The sequence below is a fragment of the Benincasa hispida genome, chromosome 9 (assembly GCF_027475165.1).
Source record: "Benincasa hispida cultivar pf3 chromosome 9, pf3_genome.v1.1, whole genome shotgun sequence".
Taxonomy (NCBI): Eukaryota; Viridiplantae; Streptophyta; class Magnoliopsida; order Cucurbitales; family Cucurbitaceae; genus Benincasa; species Benincasa hispida.
This window is the reverse complement of record NC_143486.1, coordinates 22154698-22168370: the sequence shown is the minus strand read 5'-3', so window position 1 is coordinate 22168370 and position 13673 is coordinate 22154698. Positions and strand designations below refer to the sequence as shown.

Genomic DNA, 13673 nt, shown 5'->3' with positions numbered 1-13673 from the left:
CAAGTCAACTGTAAATGTATTGTTGATTCATGATTGTAATTTGGAATAGTCTTGCTTCCACTGCTCATGGAAATCCCGATTCCGATTTCCTTCAGGTGGTGGTAGAGGAATGCTTCAAGATTAAGCTGGCCATATATAATGACCTAATTAGAGGATTACAATGAAATTTGGCCACCCAAAAAGGGAAGGCAACAAAGTCTTTATCGACAGCTTCCTCTCCTTGGCAACTCTAGCTAAGAGCTCAGTGCAGACCCCTCTGAATGATGATTCTAAATTTCAATTTAAATATCTATTTTTTAAAATGTATTTGAAAATATATTTAGTTACTCACTAAATACTAGGTGAAATATAAACTATTGCTAACTAATTTATGAACTTGTTTTATGTTGAAATTTTTATATAATTATTATTTTGTAATATTATATATACATATAATATATGATATATTTTAAGTTAACAAAAATAATTGAATTTATAACATGAAATACTGTATTTGTTATTGTTCTAATCATTTTTAATATATATATGGGGTAGGAAGATTCAAACCACGTACCTCTTAGTTTTTAGTACGATGCTAATTGAGCTATGCTTGCTTTGACTTTTTAATATAACTTTGTATTTTAAATTTTGAATTCAAAATCTGGATATACAGAAAATATAAAAAATTATTTTCAAAATTTTCACTGTTTAGGTCATAAAATTCAAAAACAGTTTTTGAAATCAAAATTCAAACTGCCAACCAAATGTATATTCGTTCAATTAAGTGAATTTGAAAACATAAAAGAGAATCTAAGTTGCAACCAAATAGATCCTAAGGTATCATTTTGAAACCTAAAAGTCAAATGAAAATTAGGAAAAAAAACAAATTTTCAAAAAAAAAAAAAAAAAACCTAGACTATTAAACAAAACAAAAAAAAAAACGCGCGAAAAAAATTACAAAGCGTGTGATTTGTTCCCACGTGTGGGGGAATTGGGGTGTAATTTGCTGCTCCGTTAGTAGAGTAGTTATATACGCAATCCTCTTTCTCTCTCTCAAACCCTTCTTCTCTTTCGTTAAGCTCTCTTATTTATCAAATGCCTTTTTACCTCGTTTCAGGCCCTAATTTATCCTTCGCTTTCAGGTTTTAATGCTTATTTTTTGTTCAATTTCGATTCAGAAATTCGAGATTTCTGGTCGGCAATGGAGGTTTTGAAGGATGATTTCTCCAATTTGGAGATTGGGACTTCGGTCGACTCGTTCCACAGGTTTTTGGACTCCCAAAAGGATCTCTTTCGCTCCCAGGTCGATCAGCTCCAGACAATTGTCGTCACGCAGTGCAAACTCACTGGCGTCAACCCGCTTTCTCAAGAGATGGTGCGTTTTTTTCTTTATATTCAATTTACCCTTCAAATTCGATCTTCAAATCCAAGTCTAAATGGGTTTCCATTTTAGGGATAATGGTTATGAACTCTTGTACAGTTTTCTTTGCATAATCATAGTTTTTGTTTGTTTTGTTCTTTTCGTGCTATCGTATAGAAGGTGATGGCGAGAAGAATTTGGATTTCAACTTAAGGTCTTATTGCTCTGTTGTTCATTATCATTGTGCTTTCTTTCTTTATGGGGTATGCAAAATTGTCCTCGTTCGCTGTTGCCAGTAATGGCATGCGTGTCTATAGTTTCTGTGTTATTGGTTTCTTAACTTAACTGTTATCAGATGATGTTAACAATATCTAGTGGAATGATGGATGGGAGGTCTTGTTGGCAAGTTGGTTGCAATATTAGTCTACTAGTTCACTGTGGAAGACGCTATGTATTGAATTTATTTGAAATGTTTTCTGAGTATCATGTGTCGCTGTATTTTGTATGAAAGGTGGGATTTTTGAAGTGCTTTCCTGTTGGTGGTTGAAAGAAGAAGCTAAATTTCCTTTGGAAGTGTGCCATTAAAGTTTTTTTTTTGGCCTCTTTGGTTATGAAAGTGTCCTTGAAGACAATGGGAATTCTTTTGATAGTTTTTGCGGCCTCTTTGGAGTGTTCTATACAAATTTATATTTTTTGGAAAATCATCCTTTTTTGGTTGACCTAGATTGGAAGTTGTTCTATTAATAGTTGCTTTTGGTGAAGGTTCCGTCGACCACTGGCCTCTGAGTTGTTCTACTTTATTAATTTTCTGAATGTTTAGTTTCTTATTAAAAAAACCTTGGCCCATTGTCTCAATTTATCTTTTACATCTCCCACAATGCAATTTGACATGGTTACGATTCTTTAAAACTTAAAACATAGGTTTCATGGTCATCTTTTAGGTGCATAATAATTCTATTTGATTACTGACTTTCATGCCTTTTTTGTTGTTGTTGTATTTGTTGTCTAAATGCAGGCTGCCGGGGCTTTGTCAATTACAATTGGTAAGTCCTGACGCTGAACTGTTGTTCACTTTGCAAGGATGTCTTTTTTTACTCACTCACATAATAAGAGTCAAGTTTTCCACTTTCAGGAAAAAGACCTCGAGACCTTCTCAACCCGAAGGCTGTAAAGTATATGCAAACTGTTTTTTCTATTAAAGATGCACTTAGTAAGAAAGAATCCCGAGAAATCAGTGCCTTATTTGGTGTCAAAGTTACACAGGTTTGATATGCTTCTTGTTTTTAAATTGCCAATAATTTAGTCCGATAGTTTTGTTTTGTTTGAGTTTACATGGTTTCCTTTTCTTTTTAATAAGAGACAACTTTAATTAAGAAGGAGAGAAAACTACAGCAGGTGATTCAACCCAAAAGAGCCAAAGATTATAGAAATTTCATTAATTGGCCAATAAAAAATAAAGTAACAAACCATAGTTACAGAAAGAGAAGAAATATTAGAGAGCTCCAACGGGAGACTTAAAAATGAAATATGACCATCCTTCTCTATTATATCTAAAGATGTTCATTGAATGTATTATGTATATATATATATATACATATTCTGTGTTTGCTGGTTGTTAGGTCCGTGATTTTTTTAATAGCCAACGTTCAAGGGTGAGGAAACTAGTTCGCGTGTCACGGGAAAAAGCCATCCAATCTAATTCTTGCAAACAACTTGAAGTTGGAGGGGTTGCAACAAACAATGACCCCAGTATGCCAATTGATGCAGTTCCCTTGAACTCTGATGCAGTGTTTCCTTTGAACTCTGATGTACCAATACCATTGAACTCTGAAGCTCCAGTTCCGTTAAATTTTGATGCACCAGTTCCCTTAAACACGATTGATCCCAGTAATGTTGATAATGGACCATCCTGTTCAACACAGGATAGTGAACTATCTGGAATAGATGGTGTAGATAAAGATTTTGTTCAAACTATATTCAGTATGATGCAGAAAGAAGAAACATTTTCTGGTCAGGTTAAATTGATGGAGTGGATCTTGCAGATACAAAATTCTTCAGTACTATGTTGGTATTATTCAAATTACTAATTTGATTGGGCATCTGTTTTTTGTTTGTTCGTTTTATTTTTCACTTCGTGTTTTGATATCCAGTTTCTTCATCCTGCTATCTGTTTGGATTGTGTTAGGTTTTTGACTAAAGGTGGTGCTATTATTTTAGCAACTTGGTTAAGTCAAGCTGCTGCTGAAGAACAAACAAGTCTCCTTCATGTAATCCTTGAGGTAAGTGGAGCTTATTTGTACATCTCCTGTTTGGACAGAATTTTGTCTAACATGTAGCTGCATTTTAGCCATTTGATGGACAAATCATAGTTTTTGGCTGACTTGCGTTTGTCATCTTCATTTAGCTTTTGTATTATTATGTATAGCTAACTTTTGAATTGTACATCACCTTAACGTGGCTTGTTTATTCATAAGTAACATCATTATTCAAGTTTCAACAATTTTTGCTTTCCCAAGTTGAAGAATTGTTACTTGTAAATACTTTTAGATGGATCTTGGTTCTCGGCTCCTTCATTTAAATTCTCTTCCCCTTGGATTAGAAAGTAGCTTGTAGCTTCCAGCCCATTGACCATGAAGACATTAAGGGAATTTTGTATTTAAATAAAGAAGCTCTGCATGACAAAGAATTGATTTTTATTATTATTTGCAGGTTTTTTGTCATTTGCCTTTACACAAGGCTCTTCCTGTACATATTTCACCGATACTTCAAAGTGTTAATTACTTGCGATTTTACAGAACTTCAGGTACGATTTTGTTGTCTGGTGTTTCTTTTGTGCATCTCCTCTGTTATTTGTTGGGCAGTATCATTTTTTGAACTACAAGTAGATATGATCATACTTCAAACGCTTCAATTGGCACCTTCATGTGCACGTTAATTGCCTATTTCTCATTACGATTTTGTTGTCTTGTGTTTCTTTTGTGCATCTCCTCTGTTATTTGTTGGGCAGTATCATTTTTTGAACTACAAGTAGATATGATCATACTTCAAACGCTTCAATTGGCACCTTCATGTGCACGTTAATTGCCTATTTCTCATTACGATTTTGTTGTCTTGTGTTTCTTTTGTGCATCTCCTCTGTTATTTGTTGGGCAGTATCATTTTTTGAACTACAAGTAGATATGATCATACTTCAAAAGCTCCAATTGGCACCTTCATGTGCACGTTTATTGCCTATTTCTCATCAAGGCATATATCTTTTCCTTAATTGCTCACTTACATCTTAAATTACTTTGTGTGGCCATTTGCTCATGTATTGAGTTTGTAGCCTTTTTACTTTTTATTGTAGGAGATAGGGGAGTTCCCTTGGAAATATTTGTTGCTTTATTGCAATTCTTTTTTTGGTTGTTAATGAACTGACAATTTTGCTTGATATGGAAAATTTCCGAATCTGTGAGCTTTGGAATTCCTGTTTGTCCATGGAAAATCTGTTTGTATATATCTATTATGCTCCCGTGAAATTTTTGAGTCTCATTTTCTGACTTGAAGATCAGACATATCAAACAGGGCAAGGTTTTTATTGTCAAGATGGAGCAAATTGTTGGCAAGATCCCAAGCATTAAAGAAACCCAATGGCGTGAAACTTTTGACCAATTCACATACAGATATGATTCTGAAACAGAGGCAAGTACATATCTTTAACTTATCTATATGTTCGTGGATATTAGTAGCATTTATCTCATCGTGTAGTCGTATTCTTTGCAGTATTGGAGACATCATGTCTGATGAATCATGGAAATCGAATATTGACATGCCTGTAAGTTACTTATTTGGGCGAGCTAGATTTTATTGTCTTAGAACTTTTATAATGTTTTGGAATCTCAACAACTTTTTCTGCTGTACAGGAAAATTTTGTCACTTCAAACGTAAATGTAGATAACATGAGGTATGAATTTGATTAAATAGCCTTTAAATCCTCCAAAGTTATTGTTTTCTGCTGGCTACCGATTCTATTTTCTCCTTTAGGAAACCAGAATCTCATCAAGCATTGAAACTTTTGCCGGCCTCTTCAGATGATTTGAATCGGAAGAATGTACTAGGCTTATCTTCATCCAGTATCCTTGGAACAGGCTGTGTGACTTTTTAATATTAGTTCCTTCTTTTTGTTTATTTATTTATTATTTTTTTCTTTTATGAATTACATTGGCCAATCTGAGTATAGTTGAAGTGTGTTTTTCCTTGCTAATGTTGAACCTTTCCATTTTGATTGATAACAGGTTCAACGACCGGTTGAAAATGAAATATTCTTCGCATGAATGTAAAGTCAAATACAGTTATTTGAAAGAAGAAACAAACTCAGAAATTTTAAATCAAACTATGGATACAAAGGGGATCATCCCCACAGGCCGCAACAAACTAAACCAATTTGAATTAGTAGAGCCCTTACACGACCAAAACTCATCAAAAAGCACTCCACTTAGATTGATAACGAAAGGAGTATAATTAAATAAACATTTAGTAAGAGAACAGAATGAACCTTTATCCAACTTAAAGTCCTCTTCCCATCCCAACTCTCCAATCACCAAGCCGGATAGTGTTGCCCACTAATTCTGTCTTTCCCAGAACCTTTGACCACACAATAACTGTTAAATATGGCTTTCACCCTCTTCACCAAAGGCCCAGAGTACCTGAAATTGTTAAAAAAAAGGGTTCAAATGAAAGAACAGAAAAATAAAAGGGTTGTTTGGATGTATTTATTACAAACGATTTTGCAGGCCATATATATATATACATATGTATGTATATATATGTTAACTCTTTTCTTCTAGTTCCAATTTGAAGATCACTTTTTTCCAAGGGTAAATATACCATTCCCCAACTTTGTGGACTGTTTGAATAGACTTTTTGAATGTTTCTTATAAAATGACCCAAAGAAGAGAAACCACCCACTCCCCAACTAACTAGACTGCTAATATTTTTATCTTTTTCTTCGTCCCGAATATGGTCTCTTGACTTTCTTTTAAAGTTTAACACTATCGTCCTTGGGATACGAAAAAAGGACATTCATGAGTTGACTAGTTGGGAAACTAGGAAGTACTGGATTAGCCAAAGCCAGGCAATCCTTTTTTTGAAATATTGAAATTCTTCCAGTTCTCCAATCTCAAACTTTTTGTTCAATTCATTTCCACTTTGGAATCAACCCACTTCTGGGTCATGGATTTGTATACGCATGGAGGACATAATGTTTACCTCTTGTGAGTCAATGATTGGTTTCTGGTAGACATGTTTTGGGGGTTTTATTCATTATACTCTGTCATTAGTTCAATACAAAATCATGTGACTTTCATTTTATCATGTTGTGCTTGAATTTTCTTATTTACGCTGTCGCTGTTTGATTGTTTCAAAGTAATTCTGGGTATAGAATTTTCTTTGTTGCAGTATGGACATTATTGAATTATTTTTGACATAAATAATTAAAACTTCAACTAACTAATAACATTTTTGCATTGATCAATCCGTTTTGGTAACTGGAGAGTTTAAAGTTAATTTCCTTAGCTGGTTAATAGGATTCAGAGAACGCAGAAAAGTTCAGATGGTAGAACAGCCGGACCAGAAAATTGCTGGCAGAAATTCGCAGGTTCCAAGAACTTCTCCTGCCAGTCAAGGTCGGCCAATGTCTACTGATGATATTCAAAAAGCAAAAATGCGAGCACAATTCATGCAGAGCAAGTATGGGAAGACCGGTTCATCTAATGGACGTCCGAATGTGAAGTCTGCGAATGTAAATAAACCATTACATTTAGTTTCCGCTGCCTTGCCTCCAGCATCTAAAGTCTCTCTTCTTCCCAATTTTGAAGACCAGAAAAAAGCTGTGGCGCTCTTTCCAAAGTTCAGTAATAAGGTTGAAACCCCACTTCGTTCAAAGATTGAAACAGAATTCAAGGATTCGCTTGGAGAGAAATGTAAAAGGGTCCAGATCCAATGGCGGATGCCACCAGGTTCATTTTCTTCAACACTATGCTTCCTTTAATAGTATATATTTAATTTTAAAACGATAGCATAGACATGGACCATGGTTGAATGGGTTAAAAACTTGGAGATGCCACTTAGATAGAAGCAATTATATCCACTCGATAAATAAATGTTGACGTTTTCCAGTAAACGGGACACAATCTGGGTATGTTGGCAACAATATATATATATTTTTAAACATTTCAATTTTGTCACATAACGAGTGATCGTATATGTAAATGACAAGGAGTAAAAGATAAAAAAGACCATCGTTGATCCAGGGATCTTCCGAAAGATGCACCAACTCCTGCACCAACTGAGAGTTCATGAAGTTGAGGAAAAGAATCAAACTTTGGGAAATAAGAGTTTTATGGGCTACTGTAGTAGACACCATTCAAAACCATATTGGAACCCACCTTTTGAAATGATGTCCGAACTTTTTCACAATAATCTTTTTCCACCGAACATCACATTGGACTTTAATGGAAAACATCACAAGGACATTCTTCTTGGAACCTATCTTTCCAACCCCGTTATACCTCCCTTTATACAGTCGGGAAGTATGATGTTGTACAGTTGGCTACAGAGGAAGGGTATTTGCGAAGAGAGGAAATTGGTCCAAGATCATGGTCAGGAGACATTTCTTAACAATGATGACATTGTAAATACAAATATTGTTCAAAATAGAAGATGCTACCCAAGCAGAAAAGTCCTGTCATTCATAAAAGTTAGTCTCCGTTCCTCACTTAAGGATAAATTAGCTATTTCCAACTACACTAACTCTCGAGCAAATTATGGGTCTTATTTTAAGAGTGTGTGTGGCTTCTCGTGAAAGAGAGAAAAAAAGTGTATCTTAGTGCCTGGATATCAACGAAGACTCTACGTTGTGCGGTTGTCTTGGTGTTCCCTTGTAGATTAGATTTACAAACGAGTTGGTTATGTATGAAGCCAATGCTGGGGCTCCAACTTTTTAGGTTCATATGATTGATTATAGATGGAGATATTCTGCCAAAGTCTAGACCCTTGTGGAGAAATTACCCTCCCCGAATTAGTTTCTGTGCAATCTTTGTTTATCTGAAAATTTGTTTTGAAGCTATTTCATTCTTTTCCAAGACATTTTCCAACGTTTCTTTGGTGGAGGCACCTATCTTGTCATTTTTTATTAGTTTATTTAGATCTTTAGTAGTTTTTTTAAATAAAAAATATTCGTATTTTAATAAATATTAGTCAGGATGCTTATAAAAAATAAATTTCGTATGTGATAGTTGAGTATTATCATTATTTTTATATCGCTATAGTGTTGCATAAAATGTTAAATTTTAAATTCTAATGAACAAATGGATCATTATTCTTGTTTCAATTAATAGGATTTTGGCGAACTAGTGCTGGTGTCATCTCTGTGTCCATCAACACAAGTATGATATGGAACATGATGGCATATTATTTTTAGATAAGGATATGGTTAGAAAACAATTCTTGAAATGTCATGTTTTAAATATATCCAAATAAGTTTCTAGAGAATATTTATACTTGATCTCACTGAAAGAGAATAGGCCTTCCCCACCACCCTTAGATTATACTAGTACACTCAGTTAACGAACTTCACAGTTTTCCATAAGAAAAAAAAAAGGGAAGAAATAGATTTTGTATTATGAACGATTTTTGTACATTATAATTAAATTCTTTGATGCACGTACTGCGGACATTTCTTTTTACCGTCAATCTGTTTTGAATTTCTCGTTGAATCAACAAAATTTGCATCTAATAAACCGTCCAGTGTGGGTATCCGCATTTAAAACACGTATGAATGGAACATGAGACATGTGACATCCACTTCATTCCATCAGATTTAGATGACAGCTGCAAGCTAATGGTATAAAAGAACTGCAAAACTAATTCTAATGCATGAATATTTTCATTTTGCTTTCCTTTTTCTTTCCCTCACTGAAATTATAGAAGGGTCTTTTTCACTACACTGGACCCTCACTCGGCATCCTTGCACATTTCCTTGCAAATGGGCAGACCAGATTTCCAACCTCGTAAACGACCAAGGAAATAAAAAAGCTACGGTGGTTGAAATCCTTAAACAGTAAACCGGAACGTTAACTGGAGTCATTTCTATACTGACGTTTCTCCCTCTATTTATATTTTCTAAGCTGGTGGCATTGGTTTCTGTAGAACTGTTTCTGTTAGTGGTTCAATACAGAAGTTAATGTAGCATTTTGGACATATCTTCGTTATTTGGTGTTTGAGAACATTCGCATTATCTGCAGGAAGTTGTATCAAGTTTCTTCTGTGATGGAAATTTTAATTTATTTATTTTTGAGAGTCTACAACTTTTATTTTCTTATTTCAAGGACCCCAAAAGTGATGCAGATGTGATTCGTTTAGAAGCAAAATAGGAAAAAAAATACTGCTTTATTCTATTGATCGTAGTGTAACAAAAAAAAAAAGTACACGTACATTACTTTTGTCGAGCAACTCAGGATCTCATTTTATGCAGGAGTGGTTGTCTTTGAGTTTTTCTCCTAGCTGTCCAAATTGTTTACGGTCATCAGGTACATGGTTCACTTGTCTGTAATAGTCAGGGGGTGTGGTTTGATGTGTGCATGGATGGAAGGTATTGTTATAAGCCAAATCTGCTAATGTGGAGGAGTATAATTTTGTTACACTCAGTAATGGAAAGTCTTAACGGTATCCCTAGATCTTGGCTATGGCATCTTCAACAACCAGCTGATTAATCTCAACCCCTCCCCCGTAAAAAAGGAAGACAACAACACAAAAAAAAAGAAATCAAGCCCTCCCTTGTAACAAGGAAGACAACAAGAAGAAAAAATCAATCACATTTTGTTAGTACAATGGTTTATGTATAATAAGCTAGTTTCCTGCCTTAATTTTGAAAATTTAGCGTGATTGAAACATACCTTGTACTTAAGTTTGAACTGTCTTATTTTGGAGCTGAGGTTTCTAATTGTGTGACCAATTCAATGTAGTACCATACTGAATGAACAGAGCAGTGAAATAAGCAAGAGAATTGCAAAATAGAGTTTTACTTTGGCAAAAACTGGAACTCAATACAGGAAAATATGTGAAGTGGCCTTAACGTCTACACAACAATATTATGTTGACTGCAGTTGAGCTTCAATGGCAGTATATTGAGAATAATAAATCTGAGTAACGGCTGTTTTGTCTGCTCTTCTGAACGTGTGCATGCGAAGAACATTCTGTCCATTAACAAACCATCAAATGAAATGAACCACAGTTTTTTCTGTTTAGTAAAAGAAGTTAAAAACAGATTCAATTGTACTTCGAAGGGTTATTTCAATTCACCAGTTATGTGCGATAATAGTTCGATCTGCATTCTTCATTCTGTATGTATAACGTTTAACAACATTCTCCTCATTCTGTGTAAGTTCATAATTAACGTCTATCTGTTTTGCTTATAAATTCACAGATAGCCTCATTTTATTTCTATATATGCAGAAATGAAACTCAATGATCTCTGGAGAGTAGGTGGTGGTGAGAATAGTAAAGAAGCTGGATTCCAAAAAAATAGGAACTCTAGAGAAAAGGAGACTTTCTACCAGACCATCCTTGACATACCATCAAATCCCAAGGAGCCATGGGACGTAGAAATGGACTATGATGACTCTTTGACTCCTGAAATTCTGACTGAGCAATTGCCTGACAATGAAAGTTCAGAAGCTGAGGTTCGTAACCATGTGGTGGATGCTGCTGTTCCATCAGAGGTGATCTCATCTCAAGATGTCAAGCCAAATGCAGCTGAGCCAGATCTTGAATTGCTTGCCGTACTTTTGAAAAATCCAGAATTAGTTTATGCTCTTACATCTAGCCAAGCTGGTAATTTGCCTACAGAGGAAACTGTAAAACTGTTGGATATGATTAAAGCAGGTGGGGCTAGTAATTTGGGCGGTGCTAACAGGATGGGAAAGACGGTGGAAAAAGTTGAAGTCTCTCTTCCATCTCCAACTCCTTCAAGTAATGCTGGAACGGTGCGTGACTTAGGCTCATTTTGCTGCTGTTGCAAACGTACATGCAAGAATGTTGCTTATATTTTGTGCTTAATCAGATTATTGTCCGTTTCATCAAGTCAAACTTGGGGGAGCAAATAGCACCTCTTTTTGTTTGTTTATTTGTTTCTGGCCCAATATTAATTTCAACTTCAACCTCACCCTTCGTATATGTGGTTGCTGAGTCACATCAATGATTGCTGGGTCTTCCTTAACCTCTTATTTTCAATAAATTGGGTATCGCTTGATCAAACTTATTAGAAGATTCTTATTTCTGAGTTTCCCACTCCATAGCATCACAGCTCTTGACAGGGATTCTGCTTTCTGAGCTTCTTCCCTCCCTCCATTGAACCTTAATGCTTGCCTTGAATGCAAGTTTTTGGAACAAATTTTATTCAGTTGAACATTGAGAATGCAAGCTAACTGAAAATTATTTGAAAATATAATCTTTGCTAATGATGGTTTTTTCCCCTTAAACTTACAGAGTGGATGGAAACCAGCAGTCTTGAGGAATCCTTTTTCACAGCGAGATTCCGTTGCAGAAAGCCGAGTTGCACTCTCTTCCCCACCAGTTGATACTTCAAGCATTGCAGTGTCGCGTATCGTTACACCGAACCAACAACACGGAGCTATGCCACCAGTGTCCCACCAAATTCCTGCATCAGTTTCTCAATTTTCACTTCCACAAACTATGATCAACGGATGCCAATCCCATCACGTAGTTCACTCTCACCAACAGGGCATCAACTCTCCAAACGTTCAATTACCGAACTCAGAAATAGCCCTGGCATCAAGGAGTTTCCCAATCACCAATCAACCCCTAATTAACCATATAACAGCAGCTGCCTCTTCAGCGAGGATTGAAGGTCGGAATATTGTAAAACCTGTCTCATTTACATCAAACACACCAGAGAGAATACCAATCTCATTCCAATCACCTCCTTCCCCAACCCCAACACAAATGCCTCCAATTCAGCAGCAAAGGCAACAGCCACAATTACAACCATTTCGATCGGAGCATCCGCATCTGCATCAAACTCGTGTAAATATCTCTTTACCACCCGCTGAGAAATCAGCCCCTAGTTTAGGTTCTTGGAGACCAAGGCAGCAGGATATTGGTTCTCAAACATCTTCTCATTACAACTCTGGAGCTAACCAAAATAATGACAGTAAATTTGTTGGAGGATCCATGGCGGCGGTAAGGGGAGGCCCTTCATGGGGGAGAAATGAATTTGAATCTTGGAGTCCTGAAAACAGTCCAGTAAGAACTCAAGAATACAATAGGCCTGATAAAAGCTTCATAGAGCCCAGAATCAACTCTGGAAGAAGCTATGGGCCTGTTGACCAGCAGCAGCAGAGACAAAGGAGTCCTTATGGATATAGAGAGCAAAACAGACATGGAAACAACAATAGAAGATGGCGTGATAGACAATATTGAAACTGTGAATTGTTGTTCGAGTAAGAAGGGGTTTTCCACTCATAAAGAAGGAGCTCAGAAATGCTTGGTTTTGGCTGTTAAAATGGGTTTAAAAGGCATTGAAAAAGAGTTCCTTCTTTGGGAATATGGGTTGAGATTGGTGTTCTTCTGTATTTTGCAAGTTTCTTTTATATTTTCAAGGCCCCCTCAAGAATGAAAATAACACAAATTCACAACACCTGACTGTTACCAGGAGCATCCTTCTTTCTTTCTTCTTTCTTTTCTTTTCTTTTCTTTTTTAATGGGGGGGCTTTGGCTTTTGACTTGTAAAATTTAGTTCGAGGAGCTTGGGGTTTGTAGGGGGGAAGGATTTCATTTTTCTTATCAATTATTATTAGTGTTATCCTCTCCTTGAAAGTGTTCTTTCAGGGACTTCTCCATTAGCTTGCTTCAGCTATTTAGTAATTTCTAATTCTTAACGTGAAACCTAATTTATCTTTTTACTAAAATATCAAAAAGTTTGAATATCACCTTCAAATGTTGGCTGGGTTAAAAACAATAACTAGAATAATATGAACTAAAATATTTATAAATAATAATAAATATCACCGTCTTTGTTATAAACAACGATAGATTAGTATGTCTATCTGTGTCATGATCATGATAGACATATATGGTAGTCTATTATTGTCTGTCGGAATCTATCACAGGTAGACTATGATATTTATAAATAAAAATTAGGGAGAAAAACCTATATTTATATTTACCAATTTTTTCCAATATGATATCTTTCTTTCAAGATTTATTATACACATACAATTAGAAGTTTATAGTCTTATTAAATAATTTAATTTGAAAATTGAAGAAATGAACTTAC

General features: G+C 35.4%; 1 protein-coding gene across 2 annotated transcripts; it reads left to right on the top strand.

Moving 5' to 3' along the window:
• The first annotated feature begins 1007 nt into the window (after window positions 1-1007).
• Window positions 1008-13236, top strand: LD (Homeodomain-like superfamily protein). Of its 2 annotated transcripts, none has more exons than XM_039020826.2 (13): window positions 1008-1354; window positions 2355-2382; window positions 2472-2602; window positions 2959-3407; window positions 3525-3618; window positions 4049-4142; window positions 4891-5020; window positions 5102-5153; window positions 5242-5282; window positions 5363-5451; window positions 6904-7335; window positions 10832-11361; window positions 11864-13236. In XM_039020826.2, exons 1-13 carry the CDS (start codon window positions 1181-1183, stop codon window positions 12815-12817), a joined length of 3198 nt encoding a protein of 1065 aa, XP_038876754.1. In that variant the 5' UTR covers window positions 1008-1180; the 3' UTR covers window positions 12818-13236. The 2 variants fall into 2 exon arrangements, with proteins under 2 accessions (XP_038876754.1, XP_090174421.1); XM_090318295.1 differs by having other exon boundaries at window positions 1102-1354; window positions 2458-2602.
• Window positions 13237-13673: the final 437 nt, after the last annotated feature.

Excerpts from the sequence above, each read along its gene's own strand:
- LD (XM_039020826.2), top strand. The coding sequence starts at position 1,181 with ATGGAGGTTTTGAAGGATGATTTCTCCAATTTGGAGATTGGGACTTCG. Across the intron at positions 1,355-2,354 it reads ACCCGCTTTCTCAAGAGATG|GCTGCCGGGGCTTTGTCAAT; the intron begins GTGCGTTTTTTT and ends GTCTAAATGCAG. Across the intron at positions 11,362-11,863 it reads CTTCAAGTAATGCTGGAACG|AGTGGATGGAAACCAGCAGT; the intron begins GTGCGTGACTTA and ends TTAAACTTACAG.